This window comes from Aspergillus aculeatinus (genome assembly GCF_003184765.1).
Source record: "Aspergillus aculeatinus CBS 121060 unplaced genomic scaffold BO66scaffold_23, whole genome shotgun sequence".
NCBI lineage: Eukaryota > Fungi > Ascomycota > Eurotiomycetes > Eurotiales > Aspergillaceae > Aspergillus > Aspergillus aculeatinus.
This window is the reverse complement of record NW_020291492.1, coordinates 147,436-169,357: the sequence shown is the minus strand read 5'-3', so window position 1 is coordinate 169,357 and position 21,922 is coordinate 147,436. Positions and strand designations below refer to the sequence as shown.

Below are 21,922 nucleotides of genomic sequence, written 5' to 3'. Positions count from 1 at the left end.
AAGAATTTCTGCCTAGGTTTTCCCAATCGGCTTCCCGCTGCCCTGCTTTGCTTGCTTGCTTGTCAATCAATCGCCGCATTTGAACCCGATCGTCTCACTCACTCACTAGGCTAATCGATTTTACAACATGCCAGGCAAGGAGATTCCAGATCGCTGCATGAACTGCCGCGATGCGCAACCTGCCTTCCTTCTGCGCAGCCGTCATGTCTGCCAGTAAGTCTTCTGGATCGCATCTGGTTTGGGAGTGGCGCCGCCCGCAGTGACTGACAGAAAGTGCCCCTCTTCTAGGGACTGCTATATACGCTTTGTCAAGTACAAGCCCTTCAAACGCACGGAGAACTATCGTCTTAGGAGGAATATGCCCCAAGATGGGCCCTGCAAACTCTTACTTCCTCTCTCCTACGGCCTGTCATCTACAGTCATGCTGCACATGTTGCATGAACAAGTCGAAACCATGCGACTCAAGCCGCATGGCCCCAAAGGCTATGAGCTTCTCGTCCTAACCATCGATCCGTCAACCATAAACCCTTCGATTCCTCCGCACGATGAAGCCTTCAGTCTGGCCAAGAAGCGATTCCCTCACTGCTCCTTCACAACCGTTCCTTTCCACAGCATTTTTGATTACGACCCCAGCATTAGCGAAGTCATGTCACTGTATGCGCACGCGAATTTCGAGGATCAAACTTCATTGTCGAATCAGGCGCGCCTTGGAGCTTTTCGCTCCTCGATCACAAGCGCAACCTCCAAAGCGGACGTCGACAACATCCTTATCAATCGACTTATCGTCGCATTCGCAAAGAAAATGGAGTGCCGAGGCATAGTATGGGGAGATTCGGACAGCAAGTTGGCTGCCAAGACTCTTGCGAATGTTGCAAAGGGCCGCGGCTCCGCGGTGACCTGGCAGGTCTGCGATGGGATATCTCCATTCGGACTCGAGTACAACTTTCCTCTCCGGGACCTGTTCACTGTTGAATTGCGCAACTATGCTAGCTTCATCCCAGAACTTTCTGGCCTCATTATTCCCCATCAAGCGGTTTCGGAGAACACGCTCACGAAGAACCTGTCAATCGACGAGCTGATGGTTCGTTACGTGCTCACGCAGGGTGAGAAGTACCCTGGTGTGATGTTGAATGTGACCAGAACAGCAAGCAAACTACAGTCTCCCAGCGCTTCCCCGGCCGAACAGCAATGCAGCCTTTGCGGAGCTCTCATGTTCAAGACGAATGCGACATCACCACAGGCCACAGGCCAGCACTCGGACAGCTTATCTTCCCAGATATGCTATGCATGTGCTCGATCTCGACCTGATCTAAGCTGCTAAGAGTTGGCAGTGCAGACATTAAATATGATTGTGCGCGATATCTAACATTATACTAATCTTGCGAATATGGGATTTCAGTCTCTCTCTGCATCCTTCATGCGGGCTAGCACGCGGCTCATTCTCAGCGCCTAGCGGATCGCGTGTTGTCGACGACGCCTCTTTCGAGATCGTCATCGCCGGGGGCTGCGCCGCCAAACCATCTTCTCTGCGACCGATTCCTTTGTGGATGTCTTGCTGGTTCGGGCATCGCGGGACCGTCAGTCCTAGAGTGCTTCCTGCTCCGATGTCTCCTCGGTTCCTCTATGGCGCCCTTGTCGTGTCGGTCGAATTCTTCGGGGAGACTGGCGTCTTCGGGTGCATCGTGTCTTCCGCCATGCTTTGAGAGCGCCTTGGCCCCTTTCTCTCGCAGATGCTTCTCTAGGAGCACAGCATTCCTTGTGTTGCACTTGTAGACGGCATCTGCGATGTCACCCACGAACGGCACAAGTCCTATGAAGAAATCGATCACCACATTGATCATCATCATCATGCGCAGGCTTGCCGGAAGACCTCCATCGATGCCCTCGCAGGTCCGAACGACCATCAAGGCGAGTGCTGCATCGGCAGCATCTCCGGCACTAGTGTACTCGGCGCGTTAGTTTCTGCCTGTCAGCTTCGGTGTCATCACCGAAAGGACTTACAAAGGAATTAGCCCAATCACACTTCCCCATCCAAACCTTATCCCGCACAAATTGAAAAGACTGTAGTCTAGTCGATATGCTCTTCTCTTGACTTGCGTCAGGACTTTCTGGTCGTGGTCTGATAATCCCGGCGGTATCGCTTTCCGCCTCTTCTGTGTCTTTTTGCCGAAGGCTCGTCCTAGGCGAGAGGCGGGGACTTCTTCGAAGTATGGATCCTGCCAAACCGCAAGCTTGTTAGCTCATGGGCTGTGATAGAGTTTTTGGTGCAAGTAGAGAAGGATATTTACCTCCTGGCCAAAGTGGTTTCTGGCCGTTTCGCCTAAGATCCTTTTGCCAACAAGCGATGCAATCTTAGTCGTCATAGCTCGTGGTTGTTTCTTTTAATTTCCCAGAAAAGTCTGTGTAGGAGAGTCTTGGTTGCAAAACCTAGAAGGTCTGCCAGCAGAGGGTGTCTCGGGTTATTTGTGAATAGTCTTTCATACAATGACCCGCACAGACACAGTTTCGCTCTTGTGAAATTTTCCTCGGCGTGCTATCATGCTCAGCTGAAGAAGGAGGTCAGCAGGTTTAAAAAGCTTGTTGTAACCAGTCATTGACTTCAACGTCGATCGACGCGAGGCACGAGCAACCTCCGACGTCATCGGCTGTCCTTCGACCCTGTTACGTAATCCCTTTGAATTGCACAGCACGGCACTTGTCACCAGCCACACCACCACATGTCATACTGTGGTGCTACTGGGTAGCTGCGCCACAATATGTGGCGTGTGAACGAATGGCCCCCTCTCCCGTCCGGGCATTATTGATCCCGTCTCGGACTTGTTGGTGCTTACCGAGCTCTCTTCCAACCTGATCAGGCCGTCGTCGGGTGTCGAGCTGAGAAGAGTCACCTTCCCTCTAGTCTATCCTTTATCATTTGCTTCCCTATTAGCTTCATTCCTGGGGATCAAGCCATTGATTCGCCTCTATTCCTGTTTCACTCACTCTCACCAAAGTACGCTTCAGGGGTGGCGCTCTGCCAAGGCACCCTTCCTTGAAGCTGCAGCCGCGCTGTGCTGTCCCCTCCACCTCTCTGTCTAGCGCTCTCTCCGATTCATCTGGAGAGCCATCTATCTATACTTACCTCTGCTGAGATGCTAAATCACGTTTTTCAGTATGACAGAAACAAAAATGCAGTTGGAAGACTGTGAGTTCGGCTGTGACGCGCGGTCTTCTGCGCCGCCTCTGACATGAGTGATGCTGACACGGTGGTTCCCCCCAGGGCTGGATGATTTATGTGTCCGCTTCATCATCAACCTACCACGTGAGGAACTTGAATCCGTTGAACGTATCTGTTTCCAAGTCGAAGAGGCACAATGGTTCTACGAGGACTTCATCCGGCCGCTCGATCCGGCTCTTCCGTCGCTATCCTTGAAAGCATTCGCCTTGCGCATCTTTCAGCACTGTCCTTTGATGTCGCAATGGTCGCACTATCACCACATCACCGCCTTCTCCGAGTTCTTGGCTTATAAAACCCGTGTACCCGTTCGCGGAGCCATCATGCTGAACCAGGACATGGACGAGGTGGTCCTAGTCAAAGGCTGGAAGAAAGGTGCTAACTGGAGTTTCCCGAGAGGCAAAATCAACAAGGGTGAGAAAGACATCGATTGTGCAATCCGTGAAGTCTACGAGGAGACAGGCTATGATATACGCGAGGCGGGGCTCGTTCCGGAAGAGAAGGACGCCAAATACATCGAGATCACCATGAGAGAACAGCACATGAGGCTGTACGTCTTCCGCGGAGTGCCACAGGACGCCCATTTCGAGCCTCGTACTCGGAAAGAGATCAGCAAGATCGAGTGGTACAAGCTATCGGAGTTGCCGACACTCAAAAAGAGCAAACAGCAGGAGCAAGGGCTGGTTGTGGCTAATGCAAACAAGTTCTACATGGTCGCCCCTTTCATGCACCCGCTGAAGAAATGGATTGCTCAGCAGAAGAAAGCTGAGATCAAGTCGCACCCCGGAGCCAGGCACCTTGTGCAGACTGAGGGAGAGCTGTCGATGGATGAGGCACCCCAGGCTGTCAATGGCTTCACGCCTAGCCAGCTTCCTGCCCAGCTGGCCACCCCGAGCGATTTGCCGGAACTCGCATCATCTCACGATGCTTCGTCTAATCTCAAGCGCCTTCTGAACATCAACGGCCTTGCTCCTGTCCAGGATAATCCTGCGAATGTAGCCACCCCTGCGGATAACAGGACTATCACTTCGAAGTCCAATGCCTTGTTAGAACTCCTCAGGAGTGGCTCGTCGCAAGATACTCTTCCGCATGCCCCTGGACCCGACAAGGCATTGCCGCCACTCGCTATTCCAGATGGTCTGCCACCAATGGGACCCCCTTACCCTGACACGGCCTCTTTCCCTGGATTCCCTCAGCAAGCTCAACATTTGCGAGGCCCTGTGCCCATGAATCCTGTGCAATTCCCGCAGACTCCAGTATCTCGTGCACCGGTCTCGAACATTGGTGTACCACCGCTTGCTCGACCAGCTCATGTGGGTCATGCAGGTGCACCACCTGGTCATCACGGAATGCCGCCGTTATTTGAGCAGATGCTCTCGAATCCTCCAAGGTACGATCCTGTGCAAGCAAGCTTGCCCACGGCGACGCAACCTGGCCCGGCTCCATACCAACGAACGGGAGATCCCCAATTTTCTCATTCAGCCCAGGCGCCAAATATCCAGGGAGCGACTGTGCCCCCTGCAAGCAAGCTTCCACCGCCAAAGCTTACGACCCACTCTCTTGCCTTGTTGAACGTGTTCAAAGACGACTCTCGCAGGACGCCCAAAACAGCTAATGCGAGCCTAGTCCCACCAGCGGAGAAGGTTGCGCATCATGACAGGCGGCCCTCGCAACACCAGGATCAACTCCTAGGTTTGCTGAGAGGGTCTTCTGTTCCTCCAACCCCGGGGCCAGCTGAATTGCCAGCCCAATCTGTCTCTCCGCCCAGGAAACAGATTCTGCAACGACCACGTGGGGAGCACAGCCCCGCTCGGCATCCGGCAGCTCATCGGAGAGTCCCATCGGCCACGAAAGACCTGCGGGAGTCTTCCGCAGTGCCCAGTCCTTTGTCAGGTATGCCTCAGTCTATGGCATCTTCCAAGCCCTCCCCTAAACGAGGAGTCAATGGATCGAATCGCCGAAACAAGAAACTCGAGCAGGCGCAAATGCTCGCGTCGCCTGTTACGATATTGCCCAGGCCACAATCTGCAAAGAAGGAACCGGGCTCGCTGCCGGCATCCTCACAGTCATCCCGGGCTCCTTCGCGCAACCGTGCGGCAAAGTTAGGCACTCCGGAGCCGGCGAAACCATTCCAGCCTCAGATTCTCCGCCGCTCCGATAACCCGAACATTGTGGATCTGTTGCCCTTGAAAGCTCAGGTGAACGAGCAAGACCAGCAGCAAGCCGGCACTCAGCCTGCCATTCCCAGGCGGGAGTCGCAGCCTCAAGTGAACTTTGACCGCCGTCCAAGTCAGACGCCTGCCCAACGAGAAGCCTTGCTGTCCCTCTTCGGGAAAGCACCTGCGTCACCAGGAGTTTCACCTGCCGAGCTTAGCACATCAGCACCCAAGACCGCGGGTGCCTCTGGTGTCGTTAGCCCACTCACGCCATTGAATATTACTGCCGCGTCCCCGTTTGGAAGTGGAGCGGACGATGGCCAGTTCTCTCTTTCGAGCCGGGTCGCTTCGCCTGATAACAAGGCATTCTTACTTGGTTTTCTTGAAGGTGTTGCCAAGGGCAAAAAATAACCTCACTCAGCTCACTGAACCCCGATGAGGGTCAGGATCGATTAGATAGTTTTAGGACTCAATTTAGCGACTGCCAACGTCAAGATTTTGAGTTATTTTCCTGCTTAATAAGAAATGTGTTTATTCTCTGATTGTAATCGACCACTGTCTACAGTGTTGATCATGTATGATTCCCAATCAGTGATGATAACTGGCATGCGGGCCGTTCAGCTGCGTGATACCGCGGAATTATGTCATGGCTGTTGATTGTTTTGCCTCCCCATACCGCCTAATCCGCGGATATCAGCAGCCTACCGTATCTACACATTTCTAAGCCGAGCAAGGACCCCAAGTCACCGTCACCTCGCAAAGAGAAGAATGATGCTGTCCAGTCCCTCACGCACCGTGTGCGCGCGCTGCATCAGCCGCGGTCGACACTTCTCCACGACCGTTCATCAAAATGCTCAACCGCGCCGCGACCATGGGACTCCCGCTCCCCCGCCGGAAGCCGGCTATACTCGACTCACGAACAGAGGCCTCATCTCCGTGACGGGGCCCGACAGCACCTCATACCTCCAGGGCCTGGTCACCCAGAACATGGTCAAACAGAGCGCCGAGGGCAAAGGCTCGTACGTCGCATTCCTCAACTCGCAAGGCCGCATCCTGAACGACGCCTTCATCTACCCGGCCCCCGAGACCAACGGCTCCTCCTCCGCCGACCCGGGCTGGCTCATCGAAGCGGACGCCGCCGAGCTCCCCGCGCTCCTGAAGCACCTCAAACGCCACAAACTCCGCGCCAAGCTGCAGCTGCGCGCGCTCGACCCCACCGAACGCACCGTCTGGGCCTCGTGGAAGAACCACAACCCCCAGCACGGCGACGGCCGCTGGGCCGCACACAGCATGGGCGACTCGGCCTCCGAGCAGGAAGGAGCAGGATGGGGCGCCGTGGGCGCCAACATCACAGGCTGCGTGGACACCCGAGCCCCGGGGTTGGGGCTGCGACTCGTCACGCCGGGCGACGCGGACCTGCGCACGCATCTCGCGCGCCAGCTCGAGGAGGCGGGCGCCCAAGAGGCCAGCCTGGGGTCCTACACGGTGCGGCGCATGCTGCGCGGCGTCGCCGAGGGCCAGACGGAGATCCTGCGGGCCGCCTCGCTGCCCCTCGAATGCAACATGGATCTGGCCCAGGCCATCGATTTCCGGAAGGGCTGCTACGTCGGCCAGGAGCTGACCATCCGCACCCGCCACACCGGGGTCGTGCGCAAGCGTATCCTGCCGGTGCAGTTGTATGCCGATAGTTTACCGGAAGGAGTCCGGGGGGGCCCGGTTTATGATCCCTCGGTGGACGCGGGGCTGCTGGCGCCCCCCGCCGGCGTGCAGGGTTTGGATATCTCCAGGGTCGGGCCGGTGAAGGGCCGCAGCGCTGGGAAGTTCCTGGCTGGCGTCGGGAATGTCGGGCTGGCGCTGTGTCGGTTGGAGATGATGACGGATGTTGCTCTCTCGGCGGACGGGGCCACGCAGTTTACCCCGGATCGGGAGTTCAAAATTAGCTGGGATGCGGCGGCGGTGGAGGGGGGTGGGTCGGAGGGGGCGGAGGGGGAGAGGATTCGGACTGTCAAGGTTAAGGCGTTCGTGCCGCCGTGGACGAGGGAGTATATCGCTTCCGGCACGCAGCAGGCTCGTGCTCGGGATCCGATTCGCGAGGGCCAGAGGGCGAGGGAGCTTGCTGAGCGGTTGGCGGCGGAGGAGGAGGAGGAAGAGGACGCTCGACTGCATGAGTAGTTCCACTTGTCTGTGGGTTTTAGATGTACAGTAAGTGTATGTATGATAAAATGATCATGTGTAATTTAGATAGAAGGCTAGTTCAAGCGGATCAACTTCTTTGTATGGGTGTCGTAATTCTTTAGTATGGGTATCTCTATGCTACAGCAGGAAAACTTTCTATATACAACAAGACTAGGCGATTGCAGGGGTCCACCGACAGCGGCCGAGATGCGACCAACCTTAGGAGGCTTGGGCGGCTGCAGCCTCTGCAGCATCTGCGGCTTCGTCTTCCTTTCGCAGTTGCTCTTCCAGAGCCTTGCGTTCTTTCTCCCGCTGGGCGTTCCGCAATCGCATCAAGGTCAACTCTTCCAGACTCGGGGCACTCGATCCGTTGGGAGCGCCAGCGGTAGGGGCAGGTTTCGGGGAGCTGGCGGCCGCGGAGGCAAAGGAACCGAAGGAGGGCGCCTTTGCGGGACCTTTGGCAGCACTGGCAGTGCCTGCCGCTTTCAATCCGGCGAAGTTGAACGACGGTTTGGGGGCTGCTGCTGGTGTAGGAGCGCTGTCTGCTGCTGAGCCGGGAGCGGACGATGAGGTGCCGTTCGAAGCCTCCGCGCCGAGCTCAGGTTGAGCGCCCGATGCCCAGAAGACCGACTCAACGACCGACCAGTCACTGCCGGCATCGTTGCTTGCTTTCTTCTTCTCACCATCCAGAACAGCAGCGTGAGCGCTGACAATGGAGGCGAAGATGACCACCCCGGTCGCGACGGTCTTCTTCTCGCGCTTGTCACCCAGCCGCTGCCTCTTGTCCTTGAGAAGCAGCACATTCTCGACCTTGCCAAACGGCGCAAAGAGCGCCCTCAAGCGCTCCGCATCCAGATCGAACCCGCGGCCCTCACGCACCCAACGCACCTTCACCCCGCGCTCCAGCTCGGGGACATTCGTGCCCCCGCCTTCCCGCGACCGGTCGACCTTCTGCGAGCTCCGATCGGCCGCCTTCCTAGCTTCCTCCTCCTCCAGCCGCATCAGCCTCTCCTCCTCCTCCATCTCCAGCTTGATCTTCTCCTCCGCCTCGCGTCGCCTGCGCCGCCCATCCTCCGCAATCCGATCAATCTCCCTCTGCAATTTTGCTTCTGCATCATCATCCCCATCCGCCGTCGTCCCCATCCACGACCTCTTCACCCCCCGCTGCTGCTGCTGCTGCTGCCCTGCGGCGCCCGCGCGCTCCCTCGCCTCCAGATCCTCGCGCATCTTCCGCTTGGCCGAATCCATCATCTCGCGCTCGCGCTGCTTGCGCTGGCGCGCCTCGCGCGCGTTGTCGTAGAGCTGCCGCACGGCCGGGTCGGAGAGGACATCGTAGGCGATCTGCAGGAGGTGGAACTTGTCGATGTCGGCCGGCGTCGGGTTGGCGATCTTGTCCGGGTGGTACTTCAGGGCGGTGCGGCGGTAGGCGCGTCGGATCTCGGTCTCGGCTGCCGCCGGGGAGATGTCCAGGAGCGCGTAGAAGTCCTCGGTTGAGGCCGCGTGGGCTTTGAGGTCGTCCTTGGAGGAGGACATTGTGGTGGTTTGGTTTTTTGGCGGGGAAAGTGAGAGGTTGTGAGGTTTGGAAAGGGTGTAAATGTAGAAGATCAAAGTTGAGTGAAAGGGTAGGTAGGGTGCGACGGATTGTTGCGCGTCGTTGGGCGTGAGGAGCCTCTAGTTGGAGGTGGTTGAAGGTTGGAGAGGGAAAGATGATGGGATGGCCCGGGTCGGTTGTTTGGCGGAGCGGAAGTCGTTGGCGGTGGCGGAAAGTCAAGCAGCTGTTTACTTACTGCTACTAAGTTAACTTCTCCGTGATACATACATGTATTTTAGGCATCACATGGTCTTGGTAAACAGCCTTCTCAGTCAACTCTTGTCGCCCGTTGGTTGTCATAATCGCTCCACTGACTGATTGTACTTGCGTCCCATCCACTCGAGTTGTTACAAGGTTGTGTCGTCTTTAGTATGTTCTGTTTGTCACGATTGCACGGTATATATTGTGGGGTGTGCTACCGGAAGCCCGCGATGCGGAGGACTCGTTCAGTGCCTCCAAATTACTCGTGGTGATAAGGAGAGTTTAATGAGCTTGCATTACATACTTGAAGCTAGAGGAGGGCTTGCTTCTCAATCCTTCACTGCTAAGGTACCACCTTCTCGTGATTACCTCTTTGGGTAAAATGCTGCATGCCCGGCTCCTTACCGTTCCAGATGCTCTGCTCGACCGGCGCGATGCTTCAGACTACAAGCCTTCGACATGATTGTTTTCTACCATATAAAATGCCGTCAATCTATACATTCAATCTATACAGGAGCGCGCATATGTTCTCTCATCTGCTCTGAGATACTCGCCGTTCAGCAGCTCTAGTTTGGCTCTCCAGAATGGCCGACAGCACTATACCATCACCTTCGCAGTTGGCGCTCGCGCTGGCCCTCGTCAAACATAAGCCAGTCGGAACCACCATGAAAGGTAGCCATAGACGTTCCCGAGTTGAGTCAGTCAATTGAGGATGTACTAAACAGCAATCAGATTACTTTACGCGCATTCGACAATTCATCAAAGCAGCCACGCCGACAGACCGATCCACAAGCCGAGATCAGTTCTTCGACAGTGTCGCATTCTGGCAAAAGGCGTACGAAAAGTCCGAGGCCGAACAGAGCAAACTCCTTGACCGGATATACGAGCTGGAACAACGCAACGAAGTGCTTACCGCCAAATTGCATGGCTCGAATGCTGTCCCCAAAGACTTGGTACAAGGATCCACGAAGCGGAAGGCAACCTTAGATGCTAGTATGGCTGGCACTACTACTTCGAGGAAAAAGTCCAAACAACAGACACAGACACAGAGCAGAGCTTGCATGCTTACTGAGAATATCTCCAATGGGCTGGACGGTCAGCTACCTGAATATCTTGAAGAGCGTAAGCCTACTCCTGTCATACCGTTGAGAAAAGAGTCCGGAAGCTGAGAAAGATTCGTGCAGCTACAGCATCATTTATGAGGAGGTTCTATGCTCTGCAGAAGATGTTGCAGCGAAGTCCCAATACTCCAGCCATTGCGCTTGCTACAGGTGAACTGTGCTCCGTCGCAGAAAACGATATACTCCGTGCAGTCCAACGGCAAGCTGGTTCCAGTTCGGAAGGGAGAGATGCGTCCGTTGTCAAGAATCCAAGTGTATCAGCGATTCTGAACAGCATACACAGCGCCCACCAGCTACTGCTTAGAGCATTGAAGAAGGTTCCTTCAAGTGAATCAGCATTGCAAGGCCGTGGCCTGATCATTTTCCACATTGTTCGATTGTCTGAGACAGTTATCAAAGCGTTGGGTATCCATTGCCGATTCAATGCTAAGCAGCAACTTTCAACTGCGGCCTCAGCGACCAAAACAAGGTCCTCTGTGAGGTCGAAAAGGTCTAAGACAGGGCATTCGAACGATAAGAACCCATCAAGCACGAACGATGATATTGCCCAGCTGATGAGTCTGCTACTTTGCAGAATGGCTCTTTCACTGGACAGAAATTGCTCAAAGACCTCAGACCTACGAAACGGTTTCAGCTACGTGTTGCTCAGTCGTGTTGGCGAGTTACTTTGTTTGTTTGTCTTCAGAGACCTCCATCTACGATCCGATCTGGAAGGGGACCCTACTAATCTGTCACTCCCACATGGCCTGAAGGATGCGCAGCTTGACGAGGAATCCGTCCTAGCTGCTGAGATAGAGGCCAAACATCTCATACCACCCCTTGAAAGATTGCTTACCGTACTGAACTCACCGTTGTTGCCTGAGGATACCAACTGTGCGGTAGGAATCAAAGGAAGACTGCAAAGCACTCTTCTGCAGGCGGTATTTGGTCAAGACTCAAGATTCGGCGAAGCTTTGCGCCCTCTCCGCCACGACGATACTTTGACCATCTCCCTCAACACGACGCCTATCCCTGAGCAATCTGTATCGGAATGGTTTGTTCAAGAAACTTGGAGACTTCTCGGTTGGGACTTGGTGGCAGGTTCATCATTGGGTGGATAATGTCCCTGGTGTGGACTATAGGACTCACCCCTGCTGTCAGGTACCCAGGGTAACATACAGCTACTATATCTTACGCAATATAGCTTGTGGCACATATAGACACCGGCTAAAGACGCACGTATACATAGTCAGATTATTTGAGATTTTCCAGGCAAAAGAGAACCCCATTTGATTGCTGCAGAGATGTCTGAAACTCATTTTAACTTCAGAATGCGAGCCGCGTTCTCTCCCAAGACCCCTGCAACGGTCTCACCCTCCCCTTCGAAGGCAGCATGGATAGCCTTATAGTTTGTGGTTACGCTTGGCCATTCCTCGTCATCCTTGCCAAGCGGGGGAAAGAACGGATGATCGGTTCCTGTTCAAAGTCAGCATTGTTGAGTGACCAGCGAAGTTTTCAGAATCCATACCGAACAGTAGACGATCCGCACCACCAGCGGCAGTTACCGCGGCTTTCAAGCCAGCAGTACCGTAGACCACCGCATCCAGATAAATGTTGGTATTGAGAACATCCCAGACACTTCTTTGCGGACCGGGCACATCGCCTCCATTCGCCACGAACTTGCGCTCATGCAGGATGCAGCTCTCGATGCGCCCGGCAAGGAAGGGCAGCGTGCCGCCGGAGTGCGCCAACAGGATATTTAGCCCGGGGAACCGATCGAAAACCCCGGCTAGAAACATCCGCGTCACGGCGATGGTCGTCTCCAGCGGGAACCCCAGGGCGAGGGGTAGGACATGGCCGTAGCGGTTGATCGCCTCGGGGCCGCCGAAGGCCTCGTCGGGGAGTCCGTAGTGCGGATGCAGAAACAGGAGGGAGTCGGTCTCCTGCAACGCCTTCCACACGGGGTCGAGTCGGCTATCATCCAACCCCTTTCCCAAGCCGGTCGTGCCCATGATCACGCCCCGCAGATGGGGCAGCGTTTTCAGTCGTCGAATCTCCCGGACGACCACCTCCGCGCTCGGCGCACTGAGCGGCAGCGCCCCGAAGGCATACAGCGTCTCCTTCTCGTGCAGCGCCCGCGTGTTCTCCGGGTCCGCGGCGCGGTTCACCCCGGCGCAGGTCGCCTCCAGGTCGTCGTTGATCCGCTCCGCCCACGTCTGCGCCTCCTCGGGCGCCAGGAAATCCAGCCACGGGTTGGCCAGCGAGATCACGCTGCTGTTGATGCCGTGGCGGCGCATGAAGGCTAGCTTGACCTCGATGTCCGAGTAGGATGCGTCCACGGGTCGGCCGCGCTGGTCCAGCGGGATGGAGGCGTCGTCGTCGGAGGACAGGATGATCAGCCGCGGCGGAGCGTTGGCGGCCGCCGGGTCGTGCACGTACGGTACCGTCTTGCGAGCGCGGAGCATCTGCATGTACGCGGGTGGGTAGACGTGCGTGTGGATGTCGACGATGAGAGGCGCCATGTTTACGTTTGTGTGAAGGCTGGTCGAGCTGGGGGTTGAGTTGGATGGAGTTAGTAGTGGTTGGTTAGAGGGGGAGATTGGAAGTAATGGCTGGCAATGGGGGGTGGAATGGAGGGGTAGAGGGTGCAAAAGTGAGGGGAAAGACGCACGCACATGGCTAAGTTGATACCTCAGGGCAGTTGAATACCTCATCCTGCATGAAGATGACTTATCAGATACTGCAGCCAGCAGCCAGCAGCCAGCAGCCAGCATCTAGCAATCATCGCCTTGATCTCTCCTGCAATAGTAATCTGTTCAATCTGTTCAGAGGATTGATTATCGTGTGTCTGTTCTTCAGCACGCACTTCAGATCTCAAGGACTGACTATCTATCTATCTTATCTTGGAATTAAGCACTTACTTATCTCCATATCGCCCCCCCTCCCCTTCCACTTATCTTTCCCCCGCCATTTCCACCAAGTTGTAGGGGACTGCTTGTGTACCGTGCAGTGACCCCCGATATGGTTTCCCCATGTGGTGCCATGCAGGCTCAGGCCCATTCATTCATTGTTTCTTTGCTCCTGCAGTGCTCTCCGCCCCCTCTCTTCCTTGGTTCTGCGAGCGGATAAGAACAGTAGTGATCTCACTGCTTCCCTCCGCATGACTTTCGAGTTCCCCGCCACGTCTTTTGCGATATCTACACCGATATCAAACGATCCATACTTGACTTGCCTAGAGTGTTAGCATTTATCTCTCAGCTGAAATCTCCTAGGAACTCTACGTGTGCGATCAGGATGGAAGGTAACCTGCCGCAACAGCAGTGCCACCCTGTAACCACGGCCATCGAGAAAGATGACCTTGTGATTCCAGTGAGTAGCCCCTTGCTTTCTTTCCTTGAGGATTCCTTGCGCAACGATTATGTGGGCCTCAGCTACGTTCATCCTCGCTGATGTCTCCGGTGTATTTGTAGATCATCGACTTCGGGCCCTTCCTGCACGGGACCCCCGCCGACAAACATGAAGTCGCCATGTCGGTCGTGCACGCCTTCAAGACCTCCGGGTTCCTCTATCTCAGCAATCACGGCGTGCCCCCATCCGTGGTTAGCCACGTCTTTGGCACCTCCGCCCGGTTCTTCGCGCGGCCCCAGGATCAGAAAGACAGCCTGTGCTGGACGACCCCACAAGCGAACCGTGGGTACGTGAAGACGGGCCAAGAGAAGCTCAGCACCGTGGAGGAGGTCGACGATGACGTCGCCGCCGCATCGCGCAGCAGCATCCCCGACCTCAAAGAGACGATGGAGATCGGCCGGGAAGGCGTGGAGGGGCTCCCGAATCGCTGGCCCGAGCATCTCGACGACCAGGGGAAGGAGTTCAAGGCGGTGATGCTGTCGTTCTTCGAGATGTGCAAGGCGCTGCACACCGAGGTCATGCGGGCCATCGCGCTGGGCATGCACCTGCCGGAGCACTACTTCGACCCGTTCGTCGACGCCGGCGACAACAACCTCCGCCTGCTGCACTACCCGGCCGTCGACAAGCGCGTCTTCCGCCACAACCCCCTGCAGGTCCGCGCCGGCGAGCACAGCGACTACGGCTCCATCACCCTGCTCTTCCAGGACGGCCGCGGCGGCCTCCAGGTCCGCAGCCCCCGCGGCACCTTCGTCGACGCCACCCCCATCGCCGATACCGTGGTCGTCAACGCCGGCGACCTGCTGGCCCGCTGGTCCAATGACACGATCAAGAGCACGAGGCATCGCGTCGTCGAGCCTCCCAAGGTCGTCGACGAAGCCGAGAATGACGACGAGGACGGCTCCGGCGTGTATCCGGACCGTTACAGCATCGCGTACTTCTGTAACCCCAATAATGACCAGATGATCGAGGCCATCCCCGGAACCTACGGAGAGGATGTCCGCCCGCTCAAGTACTCTGGAATCACCGCTGGAGACTACCTCGTGCAGCGACTGACCGCAACCTACTAATATCTCTCCTCATGATGACACTGGGCGTTCGGAAGGAGTATTGAATCTTTGGCTTTTCCATCAGTTTTGACATCGTAACACCGTGCAGCAGGATGATAAATACCGCATTGTTGCATTGGACGTTTTGAACGGAAGCTTTGTTATTGAGGGCTTGTATTCGAGAGCTCGCTTGGCATTCATTCTATTTCTAAGATCTAGCATTTCATCTCATAGTATCTACGCGGAAGTCTTCGTCTATGTGCAATAGCCGCCTCTCCCCTACTACTAATATGTGCATGGAACCGCGCTCACTCGGCCTCCGTCGGTTATCGTGATGTTGCCGTTGAGATATGCGCCCGACGGGCCGGCCATCCACAGAATCAAACTGGCCATATCCTGTTCGCTGCCTGCACGTGTAAGGGGGATCATGTCGCGGGGGAAAGAGCCGTCGGAGATTCCCTTGTCGCCGTCCTGGAAGTTCATGGTCGACATCTCCGAGAGATACAGTCCCGGCGCAATGCCATTTACCCGGATGTCGTACGATGACAGCGTGGTGGCGAGGATCTTGATCAGCTGGTTCGTCGACGCCTTGGAGAGGTTGTAGGCGACGCTGAACGGCACCCGACGGTTGAAGCCCGCGATCGAGCTGGTGATGATGACCTGGGCGGTTGGGGCCGACGCCTTGTTCTTCTGCGGCGCCGGGCGGCGCTGGTTGGCCGCCTCCAGCAGCGGCAGGAAGGCGAGGACTGTAAAATAGGCGCCCGTGACGTTGACCTCGAACACCTTCGAGAACTCCTCCATGGACGCGGACCACAGCTGGTCGCGCACCTCGGATAGGCTGGGAGCTGATCCGTCCGGCTTGGGCCCGGGCGGGCGGTTCACCGGACCCATGATCCCGCTGTTCGCGATCAGCAGATCAACATGACCCGTCTGCGCGGCAATGGCCTCGTAGGCCCCCTGGAGGGACTCCTTGGACGAGATGTCGGCCTGGATGGGGACGATGGCCTCCGGCTTGGAGCTCTGGGCCGCCGTCTCCTGCAGGGCCTCTGGGCGGCGACCGATGATGAAGACCTTGGATGCGCCGTTCTCGGCAAGCGTGAGAGCCATGATCCGGCCCAGTCCTAGCAGGAGAAGGAGAATAGCACCGGTGAGTGGCAACGTCCTGGACACATCCTTCCTAGGGGCACATGCGGAGGAGCTGGAGGGGACTCACCACTACCACCCCCGGTGATGACGGCCACTAGGCCCTCGACGGAGAATAACTCCGCGACTCGAAGATGGGACATGTTGCAGTGACTGGATTCTGGGAGATAGCAATTGGTAGCACAACTGGCTGGCTGGCTGGTTGCGAAAGGGGTTGCAGAAGTAGTGGACAGTGAGTGAGGTGAGTCAAGACACATAGTTAACTATCTAGTTACCACAGACGATGCGGGGTAAGTTGTCAGTTACTCCTAGGAGCTGGAGTTGTTCTCGGCCGGATCCGATCACGTCACACAGCCTATTGTTCCTCGCGATCGTTCATTGTCCTTCTGCCGTTCGCAACCATCGGCATCGATGCCATTGTCGAACCACAACTGCTCAGCTGGCCATGGACTCCCCAATTCTGAGCCGTGGGCTGTCAGGAACAGCCTTGGCGGGGAGAAGGACAAGAAAAAGTCCCGAACGAGCCCGGTGGAAAAACCGGAGGTGACGCCGAAGGGAGGTCACACCTGCCTCATCCGGCCTCGGCGATGAATGCATCATCTTCCACCTTATTTTCCACTTTTTCCACTTTTCCACCACCTATTATAACGCCGCTCGTGCGCTCTGATTCCCTGGATAAATGTTCCTGCCCATCCACTCGACTCCATCTTTCCTGCACGTCACTCTGACCACCCTGAGCCTGACTCAATGCGGCGCTCTCAGCTCCCGCGTAGCTTAAGGTGTGTCTAGTCAGTGGAGCACGGGATTTGTTGAAGTGGGTCTTCTCTTTGCTTGACAACCAAGTTATTCAGTTAACCATACTGATTGTCTGTAAGCCCGGGCTGACTGAACCATGGCTATCCAGGGTTGTGTCACAGTGCGAAGGGCCGATCAAGACCCCTTTCGGACGGAGATCCACCCCTTAGCCCCTGATTTCACTTAGTCGTCATGTTCGTTCACTTCGTCATGCTCGTTCACTGACACCCCATTCTATACTACCCACTGCTATTCTCATGAAGAACCCATGGAACAGCGTCCATGCGGCCAGCACATTTACTGTATCCCAAACTGAGGCTCAGCCTTATTCGGCTGTAGCCCAATGTCTGCTTGCTGACATGACCGGATGGATCGACGTGGTGGAGCGAGGTCGACGGCCTGCTTGAGGTCCCAACTGACATCGCCTCAGGGTCATACAAGCTGGTTACATGCGGTGCCGAATCCATCCGTGAACCTAGCCCAGGCACTGCTTGGGTCGAGCAGGACTTAGTCGGCCTCCAGCAGAGATTTTTGAACATGGACGATGATTACCCGGTTGCGTCACAGCTGGGTCACTACGCAACAGTCTTCGTGAAGCTTTTATAACTGAATCTCCGTGCCTGTGTCTTTTGGAAGTTCACCAAGCGCCAGATTTCGAACAGCCCAATTTTACCTACAATCACCACTCAAAATGACTTGGGGCCGCTTGTTGCTGCTCAGCTCTTTGGGCTCGCCCTTGGCTTCGGCTTTGCCCGGCCAACTCTTCGCTCGCACTACCGATGCCGCTGAGACAGCTACGGCTGCTGCTCCGCCTGTGGTGACCTACTCGACCTCTCAGGCGCATACCCCATATACCGGAACCCCCACCACTACTGGAGCCCTGACTGCCAGCTCCATCGGCCCTGGAGTCTCGCCTCTGCCTCCTGCCCCCGGGGCATTCGACTATCCTAGTGATGGAGAGCTTCATGCCCCCGAGCCCGGTCCATACACCCCTGCAGGAGGCGTTGGAACTAACGGCACCGAGCCCGTCTACAACGCAAAGAGTGACTTCGACTTCGAGTCATTGGTACGTCTCTCCACCCCTTCGGACACTGGGCCACCTGCTAATCTCGCACCAGGCTCTCGCTCTCTACCAAGAGTACATTGAGCTCGATCTGTTCCACGACGGACTGGCTCGCTTCTCGGAGGAGGATTTCACTGCTGCTGGATTGAACGCAGAGGATCGCCATCTGATTGAGTTCATGGCCAACCAGGAAGTTGGACATGCCACCATGTTGACCAACATCTTGGGCGCTGCAGCCCCTAAGCAGTGCAACTATGTCTACCCTTACACCACTGTCCACGAGTTCATCGACTTCTGCCAGAAGCTCACTCGCTTCGGTGAGGCTGGTGTCTACGGATTCTTGGCTCACCTTGATTCCCGCGAGGCTGCGACCCTTCTTACGCAGTCCATCACCACGGAAGCCAGACAGCAGCTCATCTTCCGTCAGTTCGAAGGTCTCTTCCCCATGCCGGTGTGGTTTGAGGTTGGTGTTCCCCAGTCCTGGGCCTGGACTCTTTTGGCTCCATACATTGCCGACTGCCCCGCCGACCAAACTCGCCTGGCTTGGCAGAACTTCCCTGCTCTGAGCATTGTCAACCAGCCCAACCCCTTCCGGATCAACGGCTCTGAGGCGTCTGGCGAGACCATTAGCAACGGCACCAACGTGTCGAACAGCACGGTGGTTCCCGAGTCGGACTCGTGCCTGAACTCGACCGAGGTTGGCATCGACTGCTCGCCGGCGATCACCCACAACCGCACCAACCCCCTCTCCTACCCTGGCCGTCAGGTTTTCCTGACCTGGGAGGAGCCCGGTAAGGCCGTGGGTCCGAACAACAGCTACGTGACTTCGACCAGCGCGGGTGAGCCCAAGTTCGTCGCCTGGGCCTCGCAGCTGAACGTGACCTACTCGCCGCTGACCCTCAACGGATCGAACTCGGGCTCGACCATCCAGCCCGATGTGTCGACCTACGCTGGTGACCCGGCCGCCAACGGCACTCTCTTCATTGCCATCACGGACTCGGACCTCTTCGTGACTCCGTTCAACATCACCATGCTGAACCCTCATGTCGTGGCCGGACCCGCTCTGTACCAGTCTGGTTAGAAGGACACCGATGACAACTGATAGACCGAGTTTGTTTTCATAGGAGCAACAATGATTCACGATACACGCATGTTTCGCTCGTTTTGTTTTGGGATTCGACGATGGTGATAGGATAGCTGGAGTTTGACGTGGGTGTACTACCTTATTACCTTAATTTGCTTAATGCTACGATAGTTCTGGCCATCGTTTACCAGTAGATTGGATAGTTAGTCAAAAGTAAGTCTAAGATAACCTGTAAGTCACATGAATCGATTGTAGGCCGAGGTAGGCCAGCGAAAGCAGGCAGATCGATACATAAATGAGTCTCATGCAGGGAAAATCAAGCCGCAAAGCTAGCTCCATGTCATCCAACCCTCCCAGTCAGAAATAATGCAGCGAGGAAACTGACAGTTGTGTTGAGTTATCCCTTTTTACTTGGGTACACATACCGGTAGTTGGAGTATGGTGCATACTTCCCCGAAGTTAGAAGCAGGGACTTACATTGTAGTAGCTCGACCCAAGTTTATGAATCCTAGCAAGAATATCTTCAATGCTCTTCATCCCAGTCGCACTACTACAAATATATGAGTATCGAGTCTGTAGTTTTCAGGGTGTCGTGGTTTACATGTCTCCTTGCATTTGTACTGTATAAGAATATTGGTAGATACTATTTATAGCTCCCGCTTAACCCCCGCTTACCGCCGAGTGAGGGTCGAAAGTCGGACAACTTCGAAGCCAGGCGGATGAGACATCTCACTCACTCACAATTCCAAATCAGCCAATCCACCAGTCTGCAACCCACCGAATTTCTTTCCTCTCCTAAAGTAAAGTCCAACCAGCATAGCACGAACCCCTGACCGAATCGACCACCGCGCCAGAATCACGAACCCTCTTACACTTCCACCTCCTACCTCGTACCTCCATCTCCACCTCCACCTCCACCTGTCACCTGTCACCTGTCACCCCTGACATCCTCGCCGGCTCTTCACCTGGCACCCACCGAATCAGTTTCCATTCACAACAACAATGGAAGGACCCAAAAACCGAAAACAACGCCGCGCAGCAGCGAAACAAACCCGACCCACCGACGCGTTCGATCCCGCCTCCGTCCCGCTCGCCCATCCACCAACAAATCCCCCCAACCCGACCGGCAAAACCCTGGTGGATATCATCGCCGAGCGACAGGGGGAACTACTGGGGCAGCTTTCCACTCCCAATGGGAATGCAGGCACGCAGACACAGTTCGTGACCGTCGACCCGCGGACGGGGGAGATCTCGGCCGTGGACGAGGGAAGTCTCTCGCACGAGACGAAGAAGAAGGCGATGAGGCGGGCGGAGAAGGCGCGGCGGCGGCAGCAGCAGCAGCAGCAACAAAACACGGACGGAGGCGAGCACGAAATCTCTAGCGAGGAAGAGGAGGAAGACGCGGAGGACGAGGAGGAAGAAAAGCTCGAACACCCGATCCCCCCGGTCATCGACACGCTGCTCCTCGCGGTGCCGCTGACGACCCTCCATCTGACGCTCGCCTACCTGGCCGCCCACCAGTACGCGCAGGAGATCGAGCTGGACAAACTGGTCCGCGAATCCGCCCTCGTGGCCCTCCCCATGCTGGCGCTGTTGATCCACCTGGCGCACGGGCATATTGTCTCCTTCATCGGGGCGACGAACAGGCCCGGGGAGGAAGCGCTCTCGCTATTGCCGTGGGACCGCGAGAAGCGGTCGTGGGCGTTCTTGCGCCGCCTCCTCTTCCCGCCGAGCCTACGCACCGTCGTCTTTCTCCCGCTGACCGTCTTCCTGGGGTGCAGGTTGATGGTCATGACCAACGAGGACCCCTACTACGCTGTCATGAAGCAGGCGCCGGCTTTTGGGACCATGTGGATCTGGGGCGTGTTGGAGATGTCCTTTGGACCTGCTGTGCTGGGGGCGCTGGGCCCGTTGGTTTGGGGGGTCTGGTGGATGGGCTATGGGGTTCTCTGATCTAGAGGGGCTGGTTGTCAGTGTTTGAGCGAGAGCGGCGGGCTGTTGCTCGTCCGTCTACGGTTTCAAGGGAACTGGACTCCGTCACTCATCCCCCATCTCGTAGGATGTGGAAAGGAGGGGTGCATCTTCCTCGCTGCATGAAGGATGCATATCCTGGGACGAGACACTCAAGGCATCGGGCAGTCTTGGTCACCGCACCGCGACGAGTCAGTCGCTTGTGCAGCAGTTTCTTGACAATAGCCAGGACGATATGCATCTCAGATGGCGCCCATCACGATGTAGGGGTTGAGCTCCTTTGCCATGCGTGATAAGCATGGAGCCCGCAACGTCGTGGTTGCAGATACTCGACCACCCTCTGCTCGTCTACACGGTCTGCATACGGAGTAAGCGCGCTACGCGAGGGTCGTACGACATCGGTTTGCACCTCATCACAGCACGGCACACTGTGTCACAGTGCAACCATTATCGGAGGTGTAGGCTCTGTAGCAATCTGAACCGAGCTCCATCCTACATCAATCCGCCAATGGTTCGCTCTCGCACTGTACCCAGCATACGATGACATGTGAAGGCAACGGATGGGGTTTGATTCGGCCGACGAGCTTAGGGTAACTTCGCTTCGAGCTAGTTGAGATACAAAGCGACAAATGAGATCCGTCCCTATAGGGTTAAGAAGTAGGATAGCAGCGAACGATTGCGAAAGCGCCCAAAACCGAAATCGAATTATAGCATTAGGCATTGCGCCCTGCCCAAGCTGCGCCAAGGTCACGGTTGCGGGACCTACCTACCCGAAGCCTTTGCTCGTGGCATGGGAGAACAAAGACGGTTGGCGAGCCACGCCTCCAGACTGACCGGATGAGTGTTCGCTACCGATGCGCCTCTCGCCCCCGTTTCCCTTACAGGCGTGTTGACGTGGCATTGCAGCGCCACAGGAAACCGTTGCGCACCTCGAGCAGGTGCAGCGTTGGGAACCAGTTCCCAGCACTAGTAGCA

At 56.2% G+C, this 21,922-nt stretch overlaps 11 protein-coding genes across 11 annotated transcripts; 7 read left to right on the top strand and 4 right to left on the bottom strand.

Annotated features, from left to right (window-relative positions):
• The first annotated feature begins 79 nt into the window (after nucleotides 1-79).
• BO66DRAFT_85835 (uncharacterized protein) lies at nucleotides 80-1,382 on the top strand. Its single transcript, XM_025653661.1, has 2 exons — nucleotides 80-213; nucleotides 289-1,382. Exons 1-2 carry the CDS (start codon nucleotides 128-130, stop codon nucleotides 1,319-1,321), a joined length of 1,119 nt encoding a protein of 372 aa, XP_025504124.1. The 5' UTR covers nucleotides 80-127; the 3' UTR covers nucleotides 1,322-1,382.
• A 60-nt stretch (nucleotides 1,383-1,442) lies between these two features.
• BO66DRAFT_373959 (DUF4112 domain-containing protein) lies at nucleotides 1,443-2,382 on the bottom strand (the record flags this gene model as incomplete). The annotated part of the gene is made up of 3 exons (XM_025645570.1): nucleotides 2,289-2,382; nucleotides 2,002-2,216; nucleotides 1,443-1,938 (listed from the first exon to the last, which is right to left on the bottom strand). The coding sequence occupies exons 1-3, from the start codon at nucleotides 2,361-2,363 to the stop codon at nucleotides 1,443-1,445; spliced, it is 786 nt and encodes a 261-aa protein (XP_025504123.1). The 5' UTR covers nucleotides 2,364-2,382.
• A 473-nt stretch (nucleotides 2,383-2,855) lies between these two features.
• BO66DRAFT_391820 (decapping enzyme complex catalytic subunit DCP2) lies at nucleotides 2,856-5,900 on the top strand. Its single transcript, XM_025647352.1, has 2 exons — nucleotides 2,856-3,184; nucleotides 3,260-5,900. Exons 1-2 carry the CDS (start codon nucleotides 3,154-3,156, stop codon nucleotides 5,779-5,781), a joined length of 2,553 nt encoding a protein of 850 aa, XP_025504122.1. The 5' UTR covers nucleotides 2,856-3,153; the 3' UTR covers nucleotides 5,782-5,900.
• A 208-nt stretch (nucleotides 5,901-6,108) lies between these two features.
• On the top strand, nucleotides 6,109-7,629 carry BO66DRAFT_349473 (YgfZ/GcvT domain-containing protein). Its single transcript, XM_025644682.1, has one exon. It carries the CDS (start codon nucleotides 6,139-6,141, stop codon nucleotides 7,540-7,542), a length of 1,404 nt encoding a protein of 467 aa, XP_025504121.1. The 5' UTR covers nucleotides 6,109-6,138; the 3' UTR covers nucleotides 7,543-7,629.
• A 26-nt stretch (nucleotides 7,630-7,655) lies between these two features.
• Nucleotides 7,656-9,289, bottom strand: BO66DRAFT_391819 (putative cell cycle control protein (Cwf23)). The gene has a single exon (XM_025647351.1). It carries the CDS (start codon nucleotides 9,076-9,078, stop codon nucleotides 7,765-7,767), a length of 1,314 nt encoding a protein of 437 aa, XP_025504120.1. The 5' UTR covers nucleotides 9,079-9,289; the 3' UTR covers nucleotides 7,656-7,764.
• Nucleotides 9,290-9,767: 478 nt separating this feature from the next.
• On the top strand, nucleotides 9,768-11,701 carry BO66DRAFT_391818 (uncharacterized protein). Its single transcript, XM_025647350.1, has 3 exons — nucleotides 9,768-10,009; nucleotides 10,070-10,459; nucleotides 10,522-11,701. Exons 1-3 carry the CDS (start codon nucleotides 9,922-9,924, stop codon nucleotides 11,556-11,558), a joined length of 1,515 nt encoding a protein of 504 aa, XP_025504119.1. The 5' UTR covers nucleotides 9,768-9,921; the 3' UTR covers nucleotides 11,559-11,701.
• BO66DRAFT_428702 (amidohydrolase family protein) lies at nucleotides 11,682-13,073 on the bottom strand. The gene is made up of 2 exons (XM_025650418.1): nucleotides 11,966-13,073; nucleotides 11,682-11,913 (listed from the first exon to the last, which is right to left on the bottom strand). Exons 1-2 carry the CDS (start codon nucleotides 12,957-12,959, stop codon nucleotides 11,753-11,755), a joined length of 1,155 nt encoding a protein of 384 aa, XP_025504118.1. The 5' UTR covers nucleotides 12,960-13,073; the 3' UTR covers nucleotides 11,682-11,752.
• A 340-nt stretch (nucleotides 13,074-13,413) lies between these two features.
• On the top strand, nucleotides 13,414-15,164 carry BO66DRAFT_391816 (isopenicillin N synthase family dioxygenase). The gene is made up of 2 exons (XM_025647349.1): nucleotides 13,414-13,806; nucleotides 13,908-15,164. The coding sequence occupies exons 1-2, from the start codon at nucleotides 13,732-13,734 to the stop codon at nucleotides 14,910-14,912; spliced, it is 1,080 nt and encodes a 359-aa protein (XP_025504117.1). The 5' UTR covers nucleotides 13,414-13,731; the 3' UTR covers nucleotides 14,913-15,164.
• Nucleotides 15,095-16,266, bottom strand: BO66DRAFT_391814 (SDR family oxidoreductase). Its single transcript, XM_025647348.1, has 2 exons — nucleotides 16,105-16,266; nucleotides 15,095-16,012 (listed from the first exon to the last, which is right to left on the bottom strand). Exons 1-2 carry the CDS (start codon nucleotides 16,175-16,177, stop codon nucleotides 15,177-15,179), a joined length of 909 nt encoding a protein of 302 aa, XP_025504116.1. The 5' UTR covers nucleotides 16,178-16,266; the 3' UTR covers nucleotides 15,095-15,176.
• Nucleotides 16,267-17,096: 830 nt separating this feature from the next.
• Nucleotides 17,097-19,154, top strand: BO66DRAFT_85796 (ferritin-like domain-containing protein). The gene is made up of 2 exons (XM_025653660.1): nucleotides 17,097-17,895; nucleotides 17,948-19,154. The coding sequence occupies exons 1-2, from the start codon at nucleotides 17,521-17,523 to the stop codon at nucleotides 18,971-18,973; spliced, it is 1,401 nt and encodes a 466-aa protein (XP_025504115.1). The 5' UTR covers nucleotides 17,097-17,520; the 3' UTR covers nucleotides 18,974-19,154.
• Nucleotides 19,155-19,611: 457 nt separating this feature from the next.
• Nucleotides 19,612-21,252, top strand: BO66DRAFT_391812 (uncharacterized protein). The gene has a single exon (XM_025647347.1). It carries the CDS (start codon nucleotides 19,979-19,981, stop codon nucleotides 20,927-20,929), a length of 951 nt encoding a protein of 316 aa, XP_025504114.1. The 5' UTR covers nucleotides 19,612-19,978; the 3' UTR covers nucleotides 20,930-21,252.
• Nucleotides 21,253-21,922: the final 670 nt, after the last annotated feature.

What these genes read in the sequence shown, in the direction of transcription:
- BO66DRAFT_85835 (XM_025653661.1), top strand. Translation starts at nt 128, where the DNA reads ATGCCAGGCAAGGAGATTCCAGATCGCTGCATGAACTGCCGCGATGCG. An exon ending in CGCAGCCGTCATGTCTGCCA is followed by an intron (nt 214 to 288) that starts GTAAGTCTTCTG and finishes CCCCTCTTCTAG; the next exon opens with GGACTGCTATATACGCTTTG.
- BO66DRAFT_391820 (XM_025647352.1), top strand. Translation starts at nt 3,154, where the DNA reads ATGACAGAAACAAAAATGCAGTTGGAAGACT. An exon ending in AAAAATGCAGTTGGAAGACT is followed by an intron (nt 3,185 to 3,259) that starts GTGAGTTCGGCT and finishes GGTTCCCCCCAG; the next exon opens with GGCTGGATGATTTATGTGTC.
- BO66DRAFT_349473 (XM_025644682.1), top strand. Translation starts at nt 6,139, where the DNA reads ATGATGCTGTCCAGTCCCTCACGCACCGTGTGCGCGCGCTGCATCAGC.
- BO66DRAFT_391819 (XM_025647351.1), bottom strand. Translation starts at nt 9,078, where the DNA reads ATGTCCTCCTCCAAGGACGACCTCAAAGCCCACGCGGCCTCAACCGAG.
- BO66DRAFT_391818 (XM_025647350.1), top strand. Translation starts at nt 9,922, where the DNA reads ATGGCCGACAGCACTATACCATCACCTTCGCAGTTGGCGCTCGCGCTG. An exon ending in AGTCGGAACCACCATGAAAG is followed by an intron (nt 10,010 to 10,069) that starts GTAGCCATAGAC and finishes AACAGCAATCAG; the next exon opens with ATTACTTTACGCGCATTCGA. An exon ending in ACCTGAATATCTTGAAGAGC is followed by an intron (nt 10,460 to 10,521) that starts GTAAGCCTACTC and finishes AGATTCGTGCAG; the next exon opens with CTACAGCATCATTTATGAGG.
- BO66DRAFT_428702 (XM_025650418.1), bottom strand. Translation starts at nt 12,959, where the DNA reads ATGGCGCCTCTCATCGTCGACATCCACACGCACGTCTACCCACCCGCG. An exon ending in TGCGGATCGTCTACTGTTCG is followed by an intron (nt 11,914 to 11,965) that starts GTATGGATTCTG and finishes GACTTTGAACAG; the next exon opens with GAACCGATCATCCGTTCTTT.
- BO66DRAFT_391816 (XM_025647349.1), top strand. Translation starts at nt 13,732, where the DNA reads ATGGAAGGTAACCTGCCGCAACAGCAGTGCCACCCTGTAACCACGGCC. An exon ending in AAGATGACCTTGTGATTCCA is followed by an intron (nt 13,807 to 13,907) that starts GTGAGTAGCCCC and finishes GTGTATTTGTAG; the next exon opens with ATCATCGACTTCGGGCCCTT.
- BO66DRAFT_391814 (XM_025647348.1), bottom strand. Translation starts at nt 16,177, where the DNA reads ATGTCCCATCTTCGAGTCGCGGAGTTATTCTCCGTCGAGGGCCTAGTG. An exon ending in CATCACCGGGGGTGGTAGTG is followed by an intron (nt 16,013 to 16,104) that starts GTGAGTCCCCTC and finishes TTCTCCTGCTAG; the next exon opens with GACTGGGCCGGATCATGGCT.
- BO66DRAFT_85796 (XM_025653660.1), top strand. Translation starts at nt 17,521, where the DNA reads ATGACTTGGGGCCGCTTGTTGCTGCTCAGCTCTTTGGGCTCGCCCTTG. An exon ending in ACTTCGACTTCGAGTCATTG is followed by an intron (nt 17,896 to 17,947) that starts GTACGTCTCTCC and finishes ATCTCGCACCAG; the next exon opens with GCTCTCGCTCTCTACCAAGA.
- BO66DRAFT_391812 (XM_025647347.1), top strand. Translation starts at nt 19,979, where the DNA reads ATGGAAGGACCCAAAAACCGAAAACAACGCCGCGCAGCAGCGAAACAA.